This window comes from Zootermopsis nevadensis, unplaced genomic scaffold (assembly GCF_977971745.1).
Source record: "Zootermopsis nevadensis isolate Lab colony 2312 unplaced genomic scaffold, Znev_1.0 Znev_ptg000001l, whole genome shotgun sequence".
In the NCBI taxonomy this organism is placed as follows: domain Eukaryota; kingdom Metazoa; phylum Arthropoda; class Insecta; order Blattodea; family Termopsidae; genus Zootermopsis; species Zootermopsis nevadensis.
Genome location: NW_028259133.1, coordinates 13,769,916 through 13,795,281, shown reverse-complemented (window position 1 = coordinate 13,795,281; position 25,366 = coordinate 13,769,916). Strand labels below are relative to the sequence as shown.

Here is a 25,366-nt window from a genome sequence, read left to right as displayed (position 1 = left end):
TTCTACTTCTCCTTTTTGTAACTTATAGCAGCAAAAGTAGGTACATAAATCCATTATCCAGCAAAATCCTATTTTCAGTCCATCTCTCGGGGTCAGGATGGTGGGTTAGTGACGTCAATCTGGTTAACTGGTTTGAATAATTCTGTAGAACTGAATGAGGGTAATCAAAAGCAGAATGCAGATGATAGACGAAGGGATTTAATAGATATTACCATTACATAAGCAGTTACTCATTTTGATGATGTTAATGAAGACCAATAAACCAGTCTGTGACAACTACGTCAGTAAGGCAAATTATGTTAGTAATATCTGACCCATTTCTGAAGATACATGTACTACTATCATTTTACTGTATAGTGATTCTTGGAGAATATCCTATAATTCAATATCCAGCAGAACCAGCAATTGCATTGACAAAAAATATCACGTAATTTGAAGATTTCTGTCTTCTGGGTTGTTGCGCTTTGTAGTATGGTCGATGTTTACCAACGTTTCAGAGGTCATACTGCTTCCGTCATCAGGGCGATTCTTAGTATGAAGATTTCTGTCTTCTGGGTTGTTGCGCTGTGTAGTATGGTACAGGTTTACCAACGTTTCAGAGGTCATACTGCCTCCGTCATCAGGGCGATGATTATGAAGATTTCTGTCTTCTGGGTTGTTGCGCTGTGTAGTCTGGTCGATGTTAACCAACGTTTCAGAGGTCGTACTGCCTCCGCGATGAATCGCCCTGATGATGGAGGCAGTATGACCTCTGAAACGTTGGTTAACATTGACCAGACTACACAGCGCAACAACCCAGAAGAGAGAAATCTTCATACTCACCGCTGTGAAAACCTCAAATCTTACATCAAGTAATTTGTTTTCGCAACGCATGTAGACATTAATCTTAAAAATTTATCGAAATATTACACCCATCTATGTTTTTGCCTCAGTACTTAGCACTTCTCCTTTACCTGAACACACACGCAGTTTCCTTACATTCGTTTAATTTTATTGTTTCAGGGAGCTTCCTCAAGCCTTGTAGTGAAGTTTGCGGACACAGAAAAAGAACGTCAGCTGCGTCGCATGCAACAGATGGCTGGCAACATGAGTCTCCTTAACCCTTTCGTCTTCAACCAGTTTGGGGCATATGGTGCCTATGCACAGGTACACAGCACTCACTGTAATTGTTTCTAGATATTCTTATACCATCGACCAAATCACGCTGCTTTAACTTACAATATATAACACACATAGTTCCATTTTTATCAACAGTACCTATTTCAAAATAAACCCTACATTATGCCAGAACTTTACCTCAATTTTGACTTAATTTTACATTATATAGATTATGTAATCCTACAACCAAAATTTTCCAAATCTACAAGATGTAAAAACTCATTCATATAATATTATATACTTAAATTGCGGGTCCCAACTTTTCGTTGGCTTTTATGTATAGACATTCGGTAGGACTCCTTGGATGAGGGATCGGCCCGTCACAAGGCCTCTACCTGTGCACAGGACAGCACAACACAGAAAAACACGGACAAACATCCATGGCTTGAGTGGGATTCGAACCCACGGTTCCAGCGACCAAGCGGCAACAAGGCCCACGCCTCAGACCGCGCGGCCACTGCGGACCCCGAGTATAATATGCTGAATTCTTGTCTGATATGTGTTTGTTCTTGCTTCTCTTCCACGTGTCATGGTACTTTGCGGGTAGCCCATGCAGCAACAGGCAGCTCTGATGGCAGCTGCTACAGCTCAAGGCACCTACATCAATCCTATGGCAGCTCTTGCTACACAGATCCCTCATGCAACCCTTAATGGCATGGCCAACCCCGTCGTACCGCCCACATCAGGTAAGATTCTGAGATATTTTAAGAGGTCAAGTGTAGATTTATTCAGACGCTTATGAGTGTGCTGGAATAGTAAATTAAAGTTAATGCAAGTTCTGAAGAGCATGTAGATGCAAAGTTGAGAGAAACAAGAATTTTTCGTGTTATTTTCTCTCCACAATGCTCTGTACTTTGACCCTTATTGTCCTATTCCAGTGCAATTAATGTTAACATTTTAATAATAGCATTTGTAATTTGGTAGGATATCTGGTGGAATGCAACAAAACTTGTAGAAAGATACGCTTTGTTTACTTATTTTTTCTTGTTGGCCTGAAAAACAAAATTATCTTGGAGTACTATAAAGTGGATAATACTGTCCCGATTAATCCTTCAACGACATCCGACACACATACCACGCGGCGATTTAAATTGTATGTCGCCGTCCGACGTACATAACACGCCTAGTGCAGGAGTAAGCTCAAGCTTACATTTTGAGTAGTTGTTTTTTATGTAAAGCAATTCTTTTGGTACAATATTAAAGAGGAAATTGTGGTCTATTATCTCATATATGTGGTTGTACTTTAATTTTCCCGCTTCACACAAATTAAATAATAAATCTGTTAAAAAGTTCTTAGCCTTGCCGGTTGGAGCGTTACATTACGGTCAGATCCTTTGTCCACCATAAGGAATTCTTGCGATCTAAATACGTTAGATCGATATGAATTGAGACAGCGATCGACTGTGTGCTCTGTACATGCTGATCGAAACAAATATCGACCTTGTTGGGGGTTTCTCAAACACACAGTTCAGACAGTGCTGCCTTCACTTAGGCATTTGTAACAACAGGAGCTGGCAGAATTTACAGCGTTATCTTGGCCTATGATGTTGACTCATAAGGGTATGATAGAAGACTTCCAGTCACGTACGAAACAAAAACAATTCTCAGCACGTGGAAGCCATGGCGTCTAATGACAAGAAGCGGTCAGCTGTTTTGTATGATGACGTGAAAGACTGTTTACTTGCAAGCGAATCTGAAGAAAGTTTATCAGATTCAAGCTCAATATCTAAGGCAATAAAATACTAATCTTTCGTAATTCCAAAAGTTTACTGTGCCAAAACTAATTTTAAAATATATTGCCGATATTCCGATTCCGTGTACTTCTCAAAACAATGTCGAAATTACAAGGGGATTTTTTTTTTTTGAATGTATTGCTATTGAAATGAATTATTGTACTTTCTAGATTTAATATTTAAATATCCTCCGTCCCTGGGAGTGACTAAGAATTAAATAACCCTTGCCGTTGAGGGGTTAAATAGGTTATGAGAGTGTGGATTGGATTCAACTGGCTCAGGATAGGTCCAGTGGTGTGCTTCTGTGAACTAGATGATAAACCTTTGGGTTCTTGACTGACTCACTGAATAATTATTAATAACTCTGCTGCATGTGACTAACTCAAGGAACAGTTTTTCCATTAATCCTAAGCAGCAAGTTCCTAACCTAACAGTTACATTCACTGCTTTGGAGAAAAGATAAGCACAAAGTAAATTATTGATTGTGGTCTTCTGAGTTGTAACACATCAGATGGAGTCAATTTATTGCTCTGATATTTTGTTTACAACCAAGAGGTCCTCCCAGCCCCCTATCCATTGGGTACCAGGGTCCTTTCCCAGGGGTGCAGTGCAGCCAGGACATGATGCTGACCACTCACCCCCATCTAGTGCCGAGATTAGAAAAGAGTAGGAGCTATACCTCCTCTCCCCCCAAGCACCTACATGGCGTTTAGTGGAACAGCTTTACTTTTTTACTTTTTACCTAGAAGAATGAAAACAGCGCCTAAACTGCAAATTCCAACTACCGCGAGTCTTAATGACAATACGTTGAATACACTAAGACACTGTGTTTTGGAGACTTCTAGAAATCCCGTAATTCAGTTAGGAGATTAGTATTATACAACATTCTGATTGAATTTGATATATACCAGTGAAACATGTTGGGCAAATTTAATTGTGAAATTAAACCTGTAGCAAAATCCACGTAGATAAACATTTACCTGATGCATTTCCTACTCAGAATGATCTGAAATCAGGAGATGATTAGTCATCATTGATTTTCAGCTTTGTTTCAGAGAATACCATCAGAAAGGTATGAGAAACAAAGGGGGATTGGAATGGAATGAAATTATCAGCTTTATGATCATGATGTTAATTAATTGGATAAAAACATAAAGAAAACACAGAAGCCTTTTTAGAATCTAGCAAGGAAGTTTGTCTAGAAATAAAGACGGAGAATTAATTACAGTATATGTTCATGTCCTGTCATCAGAATGCAGAATAAGATCATAATATGAAGGTAGCTAATAATCGTAAAATCTAAGGTTTTCTCAGCAGTGAGTATGAAGATTTCTGTCTTCTGGGTTGTTGCACTGTCGCTCTGATGATTGAGGCAGTATGACCTCTGAAACGTTGGGTAACATTGACCAGACCACACAGCACAACAACCCAGAAGACAGAAATCTTCTAGCTAATAATCCTTTGAAGAGGTGGAAAATTTAAAATATTTGGGAACAACAATAACAAGTCTAAATTAGATTAACAAAGAAATTGAATTAAGAGCCTAGTAAATTCTAAGAATGTTTGTTGTCATGCAGATGAAACTCTATTGTCATCCTGTTTGCTGTCATTAATGAATCCTGCCTTTCTGGGAATTCAACCCTGGTCATCCAGCTCATGCCCTAGTCACTGTACAGTTTGAGCCATTGTGGCTGCAGCAGATATTGATATGTCGTGGCTAACGTGATATTTGCTATAAGCATTCTTAATGCTTATCTTTATCATGAGGAATTGTTGATCTTGGTCACAGGTAAACTGTGGCAGATGTAATGTACCAGTGAGACAATTAAGGTGAGAATTTAGTGTCAAGATCAGTTTAAAAATCTATTTCTGTTAACTGTACAGATTTGAAAGGTAACTGTTGCCTCTAACAAACATAAAATTTATGGAGGACTGTGATGATAAATAATAGACGTGCCTTCCAATTTAAAACATACAAGGTATTGTATCTAGCAGCATTTATAAAAATATGGATTTTTTTTGCTTTCTGGTAACTTTTTATCACTTTTATATAAAGGTTTGTATTCACCAGTGACCAATGGAAAAACCAAAATAGATGCTCAACAAACTTGCTTTACTGAAAAATAATTAAATTAAGACTTTCTTGTAGTGATGATTTGGTGTAAGGCCCTTTTGAGTTCCATCCACAAAAATTATTCTTGTGATGTACAATGTGCATAGTAAGAGAGGTCTGTTTTATCTTATTTGTTGCTGGTCTTGTTACATATATAGTTTATTCAGGGTTCTATTTGTAATTATTTTCAGTGTACTGTAGTATACTTCAAATATTTCTCTTTTTATAACCTGAAAATAACAGAGTAAAATACATTGTTGCAGTACTTTTTATTCAAGAATCCATTTTTGTCTTTTCACAGTTTCATCAGCCATCCTTGTCCGTGTATTAGTTTGGTTTATCACACCCATGTTTTCAAATTTTGTTATCTTAGGTAATTCCTAACAGGCCTAAGTTAATTAAAATTTTTAGTTACATACTGATGATGTACAGTGGGAAGCATTCATACTTGCACATGTCTTGGAATTAAGGCAAATCTCAAGAATGTATGAATATACAGAGTGCTGTTAATATAAAGCAATAATTGCAGATGATAACTTTATATTAAAAATAAAGATAAAGAAGCCTTTGTGCTTAATAAGCACATCTTGAACACATATGAGGGATTGAGTACAAAGTTGCAAGTGTTCTTAACCTTAATGGAATGAACGGTCATTACCCATTGCATATAAGCTAGGTAGTCTCAGACCCTGTTTGAAGTCAATGATGAAGATAGAAGTCATTTTTCAAAGATTTCCGTCTTCTGGGTTGTTGCGCTGTGTAGTCTGGTCGACCAGACTACACAGCGCAACAACCCAGAAGACGGAAATCTTCATACTCACCGCTGTGAAAACCTCAAATCTTACAAGTCATTTTTCCTTCCAAGAATATAACCCCATTCATCCAGCCCATAACTGAGTTATTCCAGACCATTGTAGTTCAGATCGGTTCTTGTGGTGGCTGATGTATACAAAGTAGGAAAATTAAGTATGAATTCAGTGTAAGGCAAAAGAATATGAGTAACAGTAATTTTGGCACTGTTACTTTCTAGTTATACATAAATTTCTTGATACATATTTACAGAATCCTCATGTAGTCAATTAAACATTATCACTATCTCTTGAATAATATTAATGAGGGTTATAAAAGTATTTTATTCCCCTATCAACAAATATAGCCCTGAATTTTGTTTAGTTGTTAGAACCATGCTTCAGTTCGATATCATTGTAATTCTATTTCAACTAATCAGCTCTTATTTTAGGTTCGGGTTCAGGCCAGCCCGTTAATGGCACCATTCCTAGCCTGCCTTCCCCGACCATGCCCAACTTCAACATGGCAGCACAGACCCCAAATGGGCAACCTGCTGGTTCCGACCCATCCGTCTACACAAATGGCATTCCGCAGACATATCCTGCACGTAAGTATCTCAACTACCTCATCCTTACCCACCTTATTCACTTTTCAGAGGGGTATGTCCAAAAATGGTATCATATGCTTTCTTGTTATCATCTCTTCCTTCTGTATAATGTACTTTCTAATTAATCTTCTGTGTTCACTCATGCCAGCATTGGGACTGCAATCATTACGAGTTGATTACTTTGATGTGATATGCTCTGTTACAGTGAGACTGGTGAACATGAATAAGAGGCATTCAGCCAATGTGGAAGCCTGCTGAATTTCATTATGGGAATAAATATAATTTTCATATACTATGGAACATTAGTTGCATCATTGACATAAGTAATACTTAAAAAGAAAAATGTTAATGTTTTTTATAAGCCTTTCATCCATCCAGCATTCCTTGGTTCTGGTCTGGTTGTTAGGAAGTTGTATGTATTAGCACATAAAGTGATCTGTGTCTACCAATCTTTTGTTTTGTTTTGTTTTTTCTTCCCTTTGGCACCTATTTCATGTTTTAAGCTAGCATTAAACAGAACCGTGGCAATAAATAATATAAAACTGTGTGATGTCACATCCTTTCACATTATTTTCTTTGGATACCAGAAATATATGTTGTTTCATAACATTTCATAATAAATAATTTTATTATATTAGTAAATTCTGTTTCAGAAAACCTGTACAGCGAACTGTGATTTTAGTAATTCATTTTTGATCAGCAGGAATATAATTGCATGAAATCATTAAATAAGCAATTTCATTTTATGATCATTATAGAAAAGTCTGAGCAAAGAAAGGGTACTTTCACTAGATAACATGAAGATACATTTACCATTACTTGTGGAACAAAAACAGCTACATGGAACACAAAAAGTTCTAAAAGTCACTTATTTCAGAACTCTACAAATCATCATTGCAGCCATGCTCATCAATGTTGGTGTTATGAAGAGTTGTCACTTTCTTCAAATAATTCATTACCTTACTTTCTCACAGTATGTCATAGAAACTTTTCTATTTCCTTTATGATATACTGACACTACTGTTTACACAGGAAGGTGTCATATACATAATTACACGCTGTTAAGTTAGTAATTGTTTCTTTTGTTTAGTGAAACTACCAGCTATGTGCTCAGGGTAATTCACATTATTATCAAAACAGTAGCGCTGCTTATTAAGTAGAACTTGTGCTAAATTTTTATGCAGAGTTCAAATTTGGAGAAACTTATATATGAAATGTGCAAGATGATTTGAAGTGTTTCTTTGTTTTAGAAAAATGTGCCTTACGTGTCAGAAAATATAGGAACCGTCTAAAGAATTTTATCGCCAAATCTATGGATTATATTTGCCTTATGAACATTTATTTAATGTTTAATTCAAGGGATTTCAGTTATGACCACTTATATGAAGCTCACTTACAAGCCCACTCCTGTTACTTATTGCTGCTGTTTTTTATTTGTCATGATATTCACTCATATCATGCCATGTGTGGATATTGTTACATTAATTTGTTTTTGTTTACAACCTGTCTTACTAAATGCTTCAGTAAATAAAATATATTTGTTTCTTTCTGTTCAAAAACATACAACTTACTTCTTACTACAGTATGTCTGTTAATCATCATCTTTGTTCCAAATTCTTAAAATGTTGCTGTGTAACAGTAGCTGCCTAGAATATACTACACATTTACATAATATGAATATTAACTGCACCATGTAGAAAATAACGTAATTTAGTCATGCTGCTAAAATGGTTTAAAATTATCTTTTCAGACATTGAGAATATTATTAACCTTTATTTACCACGTCACACCATAACATGTATTCCAGCTGACTGTATGTGACACTGACAGGCTGCTAAACCTTTAACCCCATAGGCACATCTGGTTGCCAGCCCCATTCTCTTGTTCTTCTTCATCATCTGCCAAGATATTTTCACTTTAGGTGGATAGGCTGATGACTATAAAGCTGTCATTGTAGCTTTGTCTTTCCGCAACTCCTCCTCAGTTTCTTCCCACAGTTTTCCTTCCTCTTTGTGACATATTTCACAACCTGTTTTTCTCATAGTTTTCTTGATCACTGTCTTTGGTGTTTTCCTCTCACTTTGACTTTCATGAAGTAATGTGGAGGTTTAAATCCTCTATTCCCATAAGATAAAGGTTAAATTAAAATAGCAGGCAGTCTTAGTACTTGAGAATCCTGTTTTAATAAATAGTACATAATTAATTTATCAGGAACAATAAATAAATGTCATATTGTATTAGATTGAAGATTTTTATTAGTGTACTACAACTTGTCTATTATTTATGTTTTATTACACATATATTACAATATACCAAGTTAAATTACATATTTATAATAATGTATTTATTGTTCTTCTGTCAGATTTCAATTTTTTTAGATCATGTATGAATATTATCCAAAGTAATATCATGTTCTGACCTGTATTATGTGCAGGTGGTAAAATAAATGTAAACTTTGCTTTGTGTCATGCCATGCCATGAAGTCATATAGGAGGAGGCATGGTGATAAATCCCTACACTTTTCAATCTGTGGCACTAGATGGAAGTGAGTGTTCTATTTCACACATCAATTGTAAGACTGTGTGAGTCCCTGATGAGATCCCAATCACCCATCTCATAGCCAATGCCTTTACCATCTGAGCTATCTCAGCTCAAGTATGCAGGTGAACAGTCTGGGATCTGAAATGCAGATGTTTATGTTTATAAATGTGTACCATAGCTCAATGCATGAAGTGTGAAGAGTCAAGATATTATTTTAATTTGCTTCACCACATGGTAGGTAGACAAGCCTGATAGATCTATTTCATTGCATTGCATCTTATTACTTACGGATTGACCCAGAATGTACCTTCCAACTTTAACGCTTTATTTCATCTAAGCAATCAGGCATATATATATATATATATATATATATATAATTTATTTAGTGTTCTGTCTGACGACAGGTCCATATGAACAGGATACTTCCATCATTTTCTCGGACTGTGACCTGTTCATATACGTTCTTGGCAGATGATCCAGAAGTGGTTTGCCATTGCCTTCTTCCGTGTGTGAATGGAGTAATTGTTGGGATGCCACGGAGAACCCGGGGAAGCCCCCAGAGGAAAACTCCGTTTTGCCTAGACCACGGCCTTGCCCAACACAAGTTATAAATTCGGGCACCGCCGGGAATCGAACCCGAGACCCCAGGATTACAAGGCCAGCATTCTAACCGCTAGACCACCGTGGCTGTCTATATCTAAATATATATATATATATATATATATATATATATATATATATATATATATATAAAAATTTAAATCAGCATCTCAAGCTATGTGCTCAACGTGTTTTCCTTCAATTGTGGTGATCTGTTTCAATCTCGTCCCAAAGTTTTTCACCGCTCTTTGGATTCAGTCTTGCAAAATTTCTTGATGAAATTTGATATTGTGTCTGACTTTACTTGGATGTTCTTCTGACCTTTTTTGGGCTTTCAGATGATCAAATGTTTTCTTTGGTGATGAATATCTTGGGTACTGTAGGCTGACATTTTTTGGTATCCACAAAATGGAATGAAAACAAATGATAAATAAACAGCTTGAGTACTAACTGTATGAGCAAAGTTTCTTCAAATTATAATTACTCAGTGCAAAGAAAATTGAGTTTAAACCTGGCAGGTACTTTTTGGGCCATTCTATATAACTAAACATGTTATAATTTATATAAATATACAGTATATGTAATTAATTAATTGATATATGATGCTAATTTTTGTTGTTTACAGGTTTCTTTTGTTGAATCTGCTTCAGTTGATCTATGACTGATATTTGGTATTGCACTAAGAAATTTTGTATCTGTATGTTTCATCTTGTCATATTCTGAGACTTCTTATCATTTATTTCAGTTTGACACACAAGTTATGGTATGACATCATTAACACATTTTATAACATTTATATTTTGAGTATGTAAATTTAAAGTTACAGAAATTCTGCAGGTAATTTGTAATCTACTTTTTAACAGGGAAAGCTCAAGAATGTATGTATTTGAGTCAAATTTAAAGTTACTTGCTTTATGTCTCTTCATTCATCCATGTGCATAAGATAATTTCTTGAATTTGTGATAAAGAAGTTTTTTTAAGATGATAGTAATGTATTAATTATGGCTTGCTCATCATGGAAACAGGTATGAAGTATTGATGAAAAATGTACATTTAATTGAAAAGCAGAATCTTTTAATCTCCTTTTGAGGTCTTCCTACATATTTTCTTTAGATAGGAGAAACTGATGTTGGTCCAATAGAACTGAAACAAGGTAAAAAAATTACAGTGATTTATAGTTAGAGCTGTTGGTATTAACTGTGTGAACAGTTACGTTTTGCAGATCACAAAAGAAGATGAAATCTTCAGAGGTGAAATTTTGTATTATTTTGAGGAACATGTTCTTTTCATTGTTGTCATTAGCCATTGATTTAGTCTGTTTTTTCTTATATCTTCCTGTTATCAATGAAGATTGTCTTTGTTAATACTAAAAAGAAATAGTATTATACTAACAAGTTTCATCTGTAACATCCTTCAATAATAACCCAGAAGGCAGTATTTTTCAGACTCACCACTTTGAAAACCTCATATCCTGCATATCCTTCAGTAAATTATCATGTTGCTATTGTCTTCCAATAAAATTTATGTGCTTCATTAATGTAAATTAAAAATTTTAGTATCTTAAGACTTCATTGATAAGAAGAAGGTTTGCATATATTAGTAGCCCATGCTTGTATGTCCATAACTTGAACACCATTCAATTAAAAGAGAGTTATAACTAAATTTATCTCATGTGTGTAATTGAGGAGTCAAAAATAAGTCTTTAGTAGCATGGATTCAGTTGTCTCAAGAACAACAGAACAGGCAAACATGGAGCCTCATTAAAATATGTTTGCAGAGCATAGTCTCCTGTTTACAGTGCTGAGCTTGTGGCCATCTCCTCCATAAAACTAGTGAATGTATTTACTTCAACACTATATCATTTGGAACGTGTCCGCTGTTGCTCTGTTAAGTGTTGCAATAAAATATTTTTCCACATTCAGGTATACATCACAGTGTTTCATTTCTTCATGTATAAACAGAGAGACTAATGACATATTTGGGAAAGTAAAGTATGTTTGTTTTTGCAAGACCATGATAATTATGTTTCTTTTGTTTGAAAGCAGTTGCCTGGAGAATAACTTGATATTTGCTTTTTATCCAGATGTACACACCCCTCTATTTAAATCTGTGCATATCAGTTGTGGCTAAGGACTGAAATAACTTTTATGTAGATGCTCTCCACTTGTCCATTCCAGCACAGGGTCTGCCAAATGGAGAGGCCGCACTACAACATGCTGCGGCCTATCCTGGGATGCAGCCATATCCTGGAGTTGGTGAGTGAAATTCTGCTTCTTGCTTTCTTTATCTCACTTCCTTCAAATGTCTCATATCCTTAATGCCACTACACAAAATTGTCCAAAATGTTTAACCAAACAACCGACTGGTTCTTTGTCATGTACATGAGAGTATAAAAACTGAAGCTATATGGAAAAAGTAAATTGCATTTTTATAATGTATAATTTATGAAATATAGAAATAATTCAGTAAATAATCTGTTGACATGGCACATCTTTAAACATACACTAAAATGTAATTCACAAAATTAATTATTTGAAGTAGATAACAGGATATATCCTTAGTTTAAAATTATCTTCTGGTTGACTTCAGACTAAGTTCCATAGCTTAGCACTTCCTTTGTACAGTGGCACATAATTAATCATGTGTAGGAAAGTGTGGAAGTATTTTAGAAGCTTTTCATGATCTCTTGGATGCAAGTCACTGCATTCATTCAGTTGTTAAAATGCCTGTGAAATTCTTTCTGCATCAGCAGAAATGAGCAATTGTTTGTGAAATAACAGCTCAACATTTGTTGCATGCTGAGTTCTATTGCAGTTCATAATAATTTCCCATGCTTCTCCTTTATTTCTGAAAAATAAAAACTAATAGCTATAAGAATCCATAGATTTCACTGCATTCTACAGCTATGTAATAAAGGTAATTAAATTATGTAAGAGCATCCAAATAATGCTCATTGTAGTTGACAATGGCAGCAAATCCAACTGTATCCATGCTTTGCAACATCAACAAAAGACATTTTTAGAAATTGGAGATACAAATGTAACTTAAAAATTAATCCTGTTAATTTGTTTGGTTGAACGTTTTTGCAATTAGAATGTATCTTACATGAATTTCATTGTGGTCAATTCAGTGCAAAAAGTTACTGACACTTCGTGAATGACACATGACTGTATTTATACAAGTAGTCATTCATTAAAGAAAAAATAATATTTATAATTTAAATTAATTCAATTCATGGATTGCACATTTACAAAACTGTGTGATTTCAGACCTGTTCAGTCTTCTGTTTTTAAATTATAAACAATCATTGGCATTGTCCTCTAAATTATAACTCTGGTCACATGCAAAATATATCAATTATGGCAGGAGCAGTCAAATGGTCACCTACATAGTGATTTATGATCTCACATATCCTTCATGACATTACAATTTCTGTATGGTGTAAATTTACATCCACCTTATTTTATAAGGGGAAATGATTTTAAATAGGTTTAGTTACACAAAACTTTTAACTTGTGTTTCTTTTTCCATTTTGTGCTGTTCAGTAAATATATTTATGAATTTTAACCTAAACAAACTGTTTTATATTTTGTAAATATTTCTCCGCCGACTATTCTTACACAGTATTACATGCATGTCAATTTTAATTGTAAAAGGAATAAAAATAAAGCCTAGCAACATATAACATATGAAACATTGTCCTGTTCGATGATCCTACAATAAGACGATCAGATGTTGAACCATATGACACTTTTCATACTGGTATAGGGCTCTTATGCCACAGATTATTACTATCCTGAAAGTGGTGTGCTTTTATGCACCAGCAGAATATTTTGAACATCCACAAAGTTTGTATTAACAAATTATACAATTAATGTCAGCATTGTAGCCAATAACTTTATATAGGATATAGAATCCCAATTTTTAAATGTTATGGGCTCCGTAACTTTTAATACACAAAAGCCTGCCTTTACCATCATATCTCTCTGTTGCCCTCTTTTTCACCCACTGTAATACAATAATATTTGTATTTATATTATCATCTTCTGTAGAGTACTTTGTAACATTTAGTGAACACCACATATCATAACAAATTGCATATGTTCCATATATTCCTTTCCTCCATAACAGTACTACTTGCTATTTTAGCTTTGATTTCGTCATCCATTTTTTTTTGGGGGGGGGGGGCTCGGGAGATTGTTTTATCATTAAGCTCTCTTGCTATAAATATTTAATGCCACTGGTGAAAGTCTTATAAAGGGCAGGAATTTACGTATACTGTTTGACTATAATATGTCTTACATATTAAAATAACGTTGTGTAATAAAATACAGTCCTTATTTGCCTTCTTTTTCTGCTTCTTTCTAAGAAGTTTACATTTGACTGTTCAAGGTAGTAAGTTTGTTTCACACACGTTATAAGTCCATATTGACTACTCTGCATATTTTTCCACTCACTTTGAAGATAGAGATCTGTGAGGGAAAACACAGCATAAGTTGGTGCACTCCATATGAAATTGTAAGATCTTGCAAAAATGAGAGACCAGTTTAAATCAAGTTGGTTTATTATTGTTTAACATCACATCATTATTATAAATTGAAATTGCTTTCCAAAGGCTGAAATATTAAAAACATAGTTTAGAGTATAATTTATTCTAAATTGTGGCTTTGTAGTAAGGCGTATTAATTAGTTGAAATGTGTTGAAAATTTTAATGGCAAACATGTTGTATTTTTTCCTGAATATTTACAATGAAATTCAAGTGAAAGATGCTCTTGGTAGATCAGTGTGTGTGTGTGTGTGTGTGTATGTTTGTCTATTAGCTGTGTAAGAATGTATGTATGATAGAAAATTACCTTTCTCAAACCCTGCCTGGTTTCATTTTTCTATACATTCTTCATCACATTTCTTTACTTCTTGAATTAAATTCTTGTCTAAGCATTATTAGATATGCTTGAACATTATTTGTTGTGTGTACTTTGAACCCTTGATACACAAATAAATGAATACCAGGCAGAAAATTCTAAACTTTTATAGAGTTTTAATTTATTTTAAATTTAATTTTATTATGTATGTACATTGCAGCACATATAAAAGAAAACTGGAATTTTCAGTAGTATATGCTTTTTCATAAAATAAATTTTTTGTCACTGTAGTTGTAATTTCAATGTACATACACAGATAAATTAGACCATTTTTATCTTGTACTGGAAAGTTGGATGTACACTCTTTCATGCTTGCTTCTCTTTGCATGGTTGTTTTTAAATTTGCACATATGTATAATGCTTCAAATTTTTAACATTTTTTTCTTTGTTTTGCTTCTTCTGTTCAATTGTGGCTTTGAAACAATGACCCTTGCTAAGTACCATGACTGTGAGAACATAAACACATCATGAAATTTGTTTAACTTTGTTAAACAATTATTCAAAAAATTATAACATGCCTTCATAAACCAAAATAATCTTAGAAGTGTCTTGAGACATAAATCCATTGTGTCATCCTTCAGTCCTAATTTAAAGTCTTATAATAATAATAATGCAACTTCTATCAAATAATGATAGAAGATAGACCCATATCTACATTTAGAGACAATGCTGAAGAAAGCATCAGTTACAAAGATTTATGAAGTCTGATAATGGGTGGAGTGCTAACAAGTAGATGGGATTAAATTGTGATGCCTGTTTAGCTTTTATGTTTCATTGTATATTGTTAGGCTCATAAAAACTGTGAATAAATATTTATAGCTTCCCAGTTCATATTACTGGTGTACTTCTTATCATAAATTCTGATGACATTAAATTTATGTGATACAGACCTAACCTCAAAGTTGTACATATCACAGAGTATGCAGTTTTAACATAAAATCATAGGTTTTGTGCATATGTTTATGACCTATCGGTACAGAATTTCATGTGCCTAGCTTAAATGATTCATTAGTTATTGCCATCAAATAAGAAGTTCTGTAGCTTACCAATATCAATACAGTTTCCAAAGATTTAATGCATTGCAAATTTCTAAACCCTATGCTCCCTGCACCAACAATGGTACCAGTGTTCTCACTTCACAAGTTCTCACTGCTATTACATCAGTAGGAAATTATTTCTAACGGAACTGATGATCATCGAGTTTCATGGAAATCGATAAATTGATACAAGAATGATAAGGGAGAAACAGGCATGCAAACATGATGGTGCCATAAGCCCATATTTTCTTATAAAATAAGGAAAGCAGATTAAAAATTGGACCGTTTGAGAGGCTGAATTCCTGTTCATAAATACAAATTTTATAAAGTAAAAGTGACAAGAAATTATTACTTGAATTAAGTTTAAAACTCATACTTTAATATTCTAATTTCATCATCATGCTGTATCAAAATTAATATGCCTGTATGTCACTTAAGAGAATTCAGAAGTTGCATTAGAACTTAAAATGAATAATATGAATAAAATAGAAATTGTATAAACACTTGGCACAAAAAATTCTTTAATTTATGTAAAAATATGATTTGTTCATTATTAATCTAATTACAAGAATGTACACATTAAAATATGTTCTCTAACTCTATATTTAGTGGGGTCTGGAAAGCACAATATTTCAAGTCATAGTTTGCTAAAGTATTCGATTTTTATGATGTCCATGCAAAATTGTTCTTCAAAATGCCTTCAACAATGTAAAAATTTTGTTAGCTACCTTAACAGTACTAGTGCTACTAAAATAAAATAATGGAATACTAATACAGGACAAAACCAGAGTCTCTGCATTTGGAATATTTTTTACAATATTTTGTTTCCAAGAAGCCATATTGTCTTAAATAGTGTGTGGAAAGTTTCATAAAATAAATCCCAGATTCATTCAGTAGGGTGACCAGATGATCCACAATAGTCAAATGATTTTGACTACCATTCAGCTATTTGGTTATGTAATTATTTTTAATAGGAATTGTGTGATTCTGTCACTGTCACAAACAATTCATAGAGCTAAAATAAAGTGTTTGTTATTGCAGCTACTTGGATGGATCTGAATAGTTATATTTCACGAAAATAATAAGAAATAAATAAAAATGTTTTATGAATGGAACAGTAGTGACATTCATGAATATGAATTTAAAAATATTCATATATTTTAACTATTAAAAACAAGAAACTAAAGTTGTATTATTCAAAACAAATTAAACATTATTAATATGTGCCTTGTATTCTTTTAAGAGCTGTGAATCTCTGGTCACCCAAATTTCCGTATCATTACTGTGCCGTCTTAACTCCCTATTGGCAAAGAAATGGGGGATAACATTACAACGATTATTATTTTGGTGTGTTCTCCCTTCTCTTCCGGCAGCGTACCCCGCTGCTGCGGTTTACGGCCAGTTCCCGCAGGCCATTCCCCAACCGATGTCCACCGTCCCCCCTACGCAAAGGGAAGGTAAGAAAAAATAAGAAACAAAAGGAAAAAGTTAATCAAGCAGCAAAATTCATACCATGAATTATGTTATCAAAACTTTAATTCTCAGTGGTGCAAAAAGTCCTTGATATATAACCTGTGTCCTTGCCAATCCCATTTGGCCTGTAAAGTAAATTTCTCTAGAGATTTGTACATTATAATTGATTTACAGTAATAATACTCAGTTTTCTTCAATTGACTGGTTTGTTCATTTGTAACAGAACAGTTAACCCTCAATTTAATGAATTTTGGATTTAACATACACCGTCAGGTATTGTCTTTTCTTCTTCCTCTTCTTCTTCTGGATATGAACACTGGAATTTAATTAACCTTGTGTCATTGTAGGTGCCCACATCAACTTACTAATATTTAATGGTGTTCCTAATGGAAATTATGGTTTAAGGTTGTATTACCGGCATCATAGAAACAAGTGTGCAATTTAATGGGCAATTCGCATTACCAGACACATATTCTCCCCTATTAGTCTGTTAAATTGAGGGTTTACTATATAGAGTTTAATGAAAGTGAATGGAGATGGCCGTTATGTGGATTATTATGCCATGTCTGGAAGAATTTTAGTGTTGTTTCAGAGGTGCTTGTCTTTATCATCAGGGCGATGACACTAATTTCCCTGATGATGGGGGCAGCAGGCATCTCTGAAATGTCAGTAAACTTCTACCAGACTTCATAGCACAACTATCCAGAAGACAGCCATCTTTATAGTCACCAACATGAGAACCTGAAATCTCATTATTCTGTTATGTTTATTGTTTATTTTAATCTTAAAATTTTAAGGAAAGTAATAAAACAAGTATGACAAAGTTTATAAAAGTACACTATTTACTGCATCATCCTTCATACTCTCAGTCCAAAATTTAAAAATGTAAGTCACATATACATCTATTAGGGCAATTTTAGAATCCAGAAGGCCCAGATCTTAGTTAAACTCTGTACATCAGAACACAGTCAGTCATAAGATTTGTATATATATCAGTAACACTGTAAATAGATAAACATTTTCAGTTTCTTGGATAAATATGAAAATGTATTTAGCTTATTATGGTCATATGAGTTTTTTAAATCCTTGTCCATTAATTTAAGAATTTGCTTCTGTTGTATAAATACATATACATAGACAATTACTCCTGCATAGTACTTTTTCGTTGTGTCCATATAGAATTTCTACTTAACTTTTTGCACCTCTGCTAAACTCTCCATTTAATATTGTATTGCAGAAAAGGAAATAGAAGAAAAAGCTGTCATAAAAAATCATTTAAGAAGTTTATTTAAAAACCCCACAGCTTGAAATACTGTACAATAGTTTCATAGTTATTGTTGTTACTTTCAGTGTTTATTTTTATGTATTACTAACATTGTAAGTGCAATTTAACTATTAAATGTTGTTGTCTTTTTCATTGATCAAAAAAATATATAAATATTAGAAATAACTATATGGCATTCAAAGGATTTTTATATGTTAGAACCCTCTACACGAAAAGAGAACAAGCAATAAAGAATGAAACTTTTGTACAAAGCCTTTTCTGTTGCAGAAATATTTATATATATATTTAATAGTGTAAATGCAGGATGATAGATCTGCAGGAATGTGTGTGTGAGTGTTTTTATGTGTACAGCATAAAAGACATTTTGGTGCATTAATGCATTGCATTTTTTTAATTAATAAACATTGTCAGTGTCTGTTAATTTATATTTTAACTTGCATTCTTTGTGAATGTCATAAGCATAATTTTATATTAATTTTTAATTTGTTAGGTTCAATTTTTATTTTTAGCGCAAAAATGGTGCTATGCACTTTTTTCAATATTCCACCGTTGTTCCTATTGTTGATGTTTTGTTATGTTCCCAGTGTAATGCCCTACCTATTGTTTGTTTGTATGTTTTTCTTTCTAATTATTAACTACTTTTTCATTTATTTGGCTAATGATCAATGATGGTTTGTATCATGTTACTTCACACTGTACATAAATCGCCACAGGCTTCTGACTTAACATAGTGGCTGGCACATGGAATAACATCACTACAGTGGAGTCAGTGTTAAGGTAATGAAGGTTGGTTGTATTTACTACTTATTTTTTTGTTCCCTTTCCCTGTTTCATCCTGTATTTAGGTGTTATTTTGAATGGATTATGGGTATTGCTGATCTGTATTTTGAAATTAGCTTATAGTAGAATATTCTCTTTTGATAACCGATTAAACTTAATTTGTAATCATTTATTTTGATTCTTAGTCCATTTAACTGCAACGTTTCAGTTGTTCGGCTATAGCACTCAGTGAGATGGGAAGATAGTCATGAACAGTAAATGGGTAAGTAATTGAAAGGAAGCAATCGATCTGCTTGAAGGTGCTAGGCAGCATTCATCTGGAAAGATTGAGGAAAACCATAAACTGTGCTAACGTGTTACTTTTAATAATTACTTTCTTTGAAAGTTGGGCCTGAAAGTTAGTGTAAATTAAATTTTCTAATATAAAATATTTTATGTGATTTGCCAAGATTTAGTTTCTTTTTCATAAAGTACAGTAATTTAACAGAGCACTATAAAATAATCAAGAATATCATTTATTTGAAATTCTGAAAATACTCAACTAGCATAATGTCCATTTACACTTTACCAGGAAATCTGGAATGGTATATAGAGACATATATTTGTCTTTTACAAATTCATAGATCTGGCCCCAGTTTTCATAAACATGCACAGTGGCTATTTTCATCAGTGCAGTATATTCACTTCTATCATCTTCCAGTACTTTTACAAGCTTTGGTAAAAAAATATTTCTATCATCATCTACGCTTTATATAATTAAATGCCTTAACATATCCATTGTAAACAAACTAAGAATTGAAGCACAGGCATCTTTGAATGGGATAATACTAAATCCTCTTTTCTGCATTTTATCTGCAACCATACAAAGCAGGGAATCAGCACAGTATTCACGATAATTGGTTGACTTAATTTTGATTTCATTAATCTAAACTCAAGTGGAGGGGGCCTATCTGCCAGTCTCATGGTTATTTAGCTCTAAATGACATCAGAATGAAAATTCTGAAGGCATAAAATCAGAATTAGGACAATTTATAAAGAGTTTCCATAATGAAAGCTGGTATTTGTACTCCTTGAAATAGATCTCTTAACATTTATCACGTGGGAATGGGTCATTTTAACCCCCGTATTACAAGGATTCTAGCTGGACTATAAAATTTGGGGTTAATGTTTTAGTGGTATGCTACTGATTCATGGCTAGCTGGACTGCACATACACATGGCACAACATCATACAGGTTATTCCATCACTTTGACTACATTTGTGAATCTTGAAGCCTTTGAAGTGAAACATGGGGCACTTCGGTGGACAACATTATGACATAACCAGTAATGGCATGTGAGTTATTCAAAAGTATTAGCCAAATTTTGAGGCAGGGGTTGTGAAAATTTTGACAATTGAGTATATACATTATACTTCATCTCCTTGATGCACAATTGCAAGTTTCATCACACCATACATGTACATCGAAGCTTATGCAATTACAAAAAATTGTTTTTCAAAGTGTTGGCCAGGCTAGCATGGTTAACATAAATGCTCCACAATTTGACATTACTCTGTAACTTAAAAAGATGTACATGAAAGTATGGAGTCTAATTGTAAAGCAATTTCAAATGTGAAAACATCTTTGTGGTGAATGAAAACCAGATTCTTTCCAAATGCACCAACCCAAAATAGCCAGCTGTCTCCAGAAACCAGACCTCACAACAGATGCTACCATAGCCTCATTTGCATTTCTCGCTACCAGAGTTACCACTGCTAAGTTAAGAATAATTTCCAGCTAGTATTTATGAGCTAGAAATTGCTATTAACTTCAATGACACAGCTACACATTAATGCTAGGGTATTTTCTTCGAATAAGCTAAAATTCTAATCTTTCTGATTTTGCATAATAAATATATGATCTGTCCTCAGCACTGTCTTTGATCTCACAACAGAATAAGAACAGAATTTAATTAAGTGTTTGGATTAATTTAAATGCAGCCATAAGAAATTTGTTCAGTATAAAAATAAATAATTTTTTACATAATTGTTAGTAGATCAGCAATGCCTGGGTCCATGTAAACTGTGAAGTGAGTGATACACTGAGCACTGCTTGTCTGTATGTTTGTATGACATAGGCTGCTCCATCTCAGGACCAGAAGGCTGCAATCTCTTCATCTACCACTTACCTCAGGAGTTTGGTGATGCAGAACTGATGCAGATGTTCTTGCCATTCGGAAATGTTATCAGTTCCAAGGTGTTCATTGACCGCGCCACCAACCAGAGCAAGTGCTTTGGTAAGAAAAAAAAAGGCATTATAAGGCCACCGTAAATATATACATGTCTTTCAGTATTGTGACAGTATTTATTATTTTATTTTATTATACAGGATTTGTATCATTTGACAACCCAGCAAGCGCCCAGGCTGCAATCCAGGCAATGAATGGTTTCCAGATTGGCATGAAGCGGCTCAAAGTGCAGTTGAAGAGGCCCAAGGATGCAAATCGCCCTTACTAACCCCCACTGTAGCCTAGCCGCCACAGCAGCAGCTACCAGCATGCACAGGTGTGCCAGAACAATTATAAATATTTTTATTATTTCTGCAATAAAGCGAGGTCTTTGAGCTAAAATGTAAAACTCGTTCATCATGCCTATGCTTCTGAATTCTTACAGATAAGATGTGTCTATTGTTAGATAACCATGTTCAGTTCAGAATTCTAGATGGTAGACAAAGTCCAAAAACCAAGAAGCTCTGTCTCAAAAATTTATTTCTATACATTTTGATAAAATGATTGAAATTTTAGTTTCCTACTTTACCAGTGAATTATTTTTAATTATAGTTTCTCAAATCATTAAAATGTTATATAAAATGCTGTTCATGTTTGTTTATGTTCATAGACTGTGCCATGTAGGCTGGTTTCAGAATCAGTACCAGTTTTATAATTTAATTATAATATGTTTATGTTTTAAAAATGCCTCTCCTCAGCTTTTCTACAATTAAAAATTCAGAAAAGATCACAGCAAAAAACAGTAGGTATTTATAATGGTTTGTGTGCTTTGGGAGTTGCAATTTTCATTTGTTTCAGTGTCTACAGGACTCAACAGACATGCAGTGCTGCTTCCATTTAGTTGTATTTGTCCATACTCAGACATTCTTCAACTTTCATATCAAATTAATAAATACTGACAATTTGGAAATATTGCTATTGGTAACTTCTTCAGCCACAAATTTAGAAATTACTTCTTTCATTCGTAACTCAGAAGGGGAAGTTATCCGTGTGAATGTGACTTCTTAATTGTCTGATTGACAAGTGTAAACATTTAAAATTAATGAATAATTAGACCACTTTCTTTTAGATTGAGATTTCCAGCTGCCTCAAAGCTGCATTATTCTAAGTAATCTACTATAAAATATTACATAAAATCAAACACTACTTGTATTTATGGCATAAACTTACATAGCTGTTAAGAATAGAAATTCTGAGTTACTTCCAGTCATAATAGAACCCATACCAATGGAAGTTCAGTTGATACCAAAAGTCATCAATGCAGACCTGAAGAACAGATTTTTTTTTTCTTTTGATCCAAAATTGTTATATTAAGTATTTATTTATTTTGATTTTTATACCAGATCATCTTCAGAATAATCAAGTGCTATTTATCATTCATAGTATCTGTGCAGTATGTACCATGAGATAGCTAGGACATTGGTGTCTTATTAGTCTGAAAGTCACTTTCTGAAAAGCTCTGAAATTTTTTCACAGTATACAGTATGATGGTATTTCACCGTTAAAATTCCATCAACAATGTGTCAAGAGTTTTATAGAAATTAGGCTAATATTGCCACTTTAATTAACTGTCAGCTGCATTTTCTAATTATAAATTGAAGGGCATCCATTTCTCAATCACATTAGGATAGGGCTCTGTAATAGAATGCAACAAATCTAAATATATTCTTCTTTGCAAAAATAAGTAATTTATATTATTAACAGTTAAAAATATTTTTTCTCAAAACTTTATTATACCTACAATAAATGTAAGTAGATACAATATGAAAATTGTGCATGTGGTATACTAAATTATGCTTCAGATTTTAAAACAGCTACAGAGTGCGCCAGAAATACCTGACGGTTTTTGAAATGTAATTACCATCTTTTTCTTCTGCACTTCGATACCAACATTCATCATGTAGAGTGCTCTTTGGAGTTTAGTTGAGATGGAACGCTTGTCAGTTGCAGTACCACATAGCGGCTGTGGAACTGTTTATGAGAAGTGAGTCAATTACAGCTAAACAGCGTGGTTTCCGACTACATTTTTGAACACGCGATGCACCTAGCCGAAATACCCTGCTGTTGTGGGTATCGAAATGGCATCAAGAAGGATCAGTGAAGGACAGTAAACCTAAAGGACGTCCTCGTTCGGTGCGTACACCCAAAAATGCAGTGCGAGTAAGAGAAGCCATATTGCCAGGTCAGCTCGAAGGCAAGCTCTCACGCTTGGTTTAAAGGACAGTAGCGTTTGGCGATTTCTGCACAAAGATTTACATTAACATCCCTGCAAAATCCAAATTACCCAGGAACTTAGTGAACAGGACAAGGTGAACCGACTTCATTTTTGCGATCAATTCTTGAACGTGGTGAATAACAATCGCAACATTGTGAACTCATTACTGATATCAGATGAGGCCCACTTCCACATTTCAGGTTATGTGGATGAACAAAATCGTTGTTTTGGGGCTGCAAACAACCCGCATTAACTTCACCAACGTTCTCTGCATAGTGTGAAAGTGACAGTATGGTGTACTACAACGTATTATGGCATCCATGCAGTCTCTACTGCAAAAGTGTGTTGAAAAATAAGAATGTCACCCGCAAGATGTCATACTCAAACAGTAATGCTTAGAACAAATTCTCGACGAACATGGAAATGCATCTGCCTGTGTTAATAAATTTTTCCACTCTGCTTTGAAAAGTTATTACATTTCTAAAACCACCAGGTATTTCTGGCACACTCTGTATAATCTATTTATTGAACATAATACTGTGTAGTCAAAACATTAATTTTCTCCTCCCATCAGTATCATTGCTTTCTTATCATAATTTATCCAGCTTCACTTAATATTCTAAATGTCTCTTAACAGAATTATGGTGGTATAAATGAACAGGATATTTTCTTAATTGAAATGTCATGGATCATCTATATGCTTACAATAATAAATGGACAGATATTAGAACACTGTTAAAAATGGCATGTCATTAGATTCCAAATTAGAAGTCCAAATAAATTCTGAGTATGGACTTAAAATGGTCCCAGTAAGGTTTTGTGAAACAAGTCTCTTGGGACTGTTTTTATTTCTAACTTTCCAAAGAACTCTCCATCTAGTCTGTCAGTAAAAGAGGAAGGAATATTATGTAGCCAAATTTAATAAATCATTTTTCATACCATTCATTCCTTCAGTGTCATGGAAACTAAGCTGCCACGGTGCGAGCGATTGAATGAACATGCACCCAGTTGCCAAAAGAAACGCACGCACACACTGACTGATGTAAACTATGAGAGATACAGCACCCAGTAAGTGGCCCGTCATAAACGATATGAGTTATATATCGTCCTGATGTTGTGGAACATTCTCTGTTGTTCAGCTGAGCTGTCAAGTGCGTTACATTACATTACGTGGTTTATTTTCTTCCTGTTAGAACTAACAGATATTCTTAATTATGTAGTCCAGAGCAGCCTTTGCAGCTTTTATTAGGTTTAATTATAAGGTAGGACTGAAATTATCTCTCTGTGAACATTCATTTCAACTTACTTTTGACTGTAAGAGAAAGTTACATTTATAGTAGTAATATGTGCCACAGGTCTGCAAGTAAAAGTTTTGTTAAGTGTTTAATATTAAAGTCATTCATACCTGTTGCACTGTGCTAAAGATGACACTATCTTCCAACAAGTTACACAGTAAATGTAATTTTTCCTTTTTCAGGTTCAATGTAAGTGAAAAGAACTGAAGCAGAGAGCTAAGTAATTAAAGAATTCCCCCTAACTAGTAGAAAGATGAGTTTGAATTAAATTAATTAAATTGGATTGATTTTAAATTTTTCATTATATTTTCAACCTTTGTGTATGTTTGACTTCAAATAAATATACAATTCATTTCACTTCATATCATTGCTGCTGATTCAGTTCGTTAGTATATATCATAAATATTATTTTGTGTGGCATGATCTCAGTGATGAACACATAAATATGATTTATATTTAGGCTCAGTGAAAATAATGGTTTGTATTTACAAACAGATTTTCTTTATTGCCACAATATATAGCAAACAAGAATTCAATCTGTTAGTTCTTC

At 33.8% G+C, this 25,366-nt stretch overlaps 1 protein-coding gene across 21 annotated transcripts in view; it reads left to right on the top strand.

Moving 5' to 3' along the window:
* bru3 (CUGBP Elav-like family member bruno 3) overlaps positions 1-25,366 on the top strand; it is a 704,578-nt gene that overhangs the window by 663,231 nt on the left and 15,981 nt on the right. For 14 of the 21 annotated variants that reach the window (XM_087343446.1, XM_087343430.1, XM_087343457.1 and 11 more), the window contains 7 exons: positions 1,003-1,146; positions 1,706-1,844; positions 6,233-6,400; positions 11,695-11,796; positions 16,875-16,958; positions 21,157-21,315; positions 21,408-21,583. In XM_087343446.1, coding sequence (XP_087199572.1) covers positions 1,003-1,146; positions 1,706-1,844; positions 6,233-6,400; positions 11,695-11,796; positions 16,875-16,958; positions 21,157-21,315; positions 21,408-21,535 — 924 coding nt within the window. In that variant the 3' untranslated portion in view covers positions 21,536-21,583. Of the gene's footprint in view, positions 1-1,002; positions 1,147-1,705; positions 1,845-6,232; positions 6,401-11,694; positions 11,797-16,874; positions 16,959-21,156; positions 21,316-21,407; positions 21,584-24,475; positions 24,590-25,366 lie in introns of all 21 variants that reach the window. The other 7 variants (XR_015533760.1, XM_087343398.1, XM_087343411.1 and 4 more) reach the window with 7 other exon arrangements.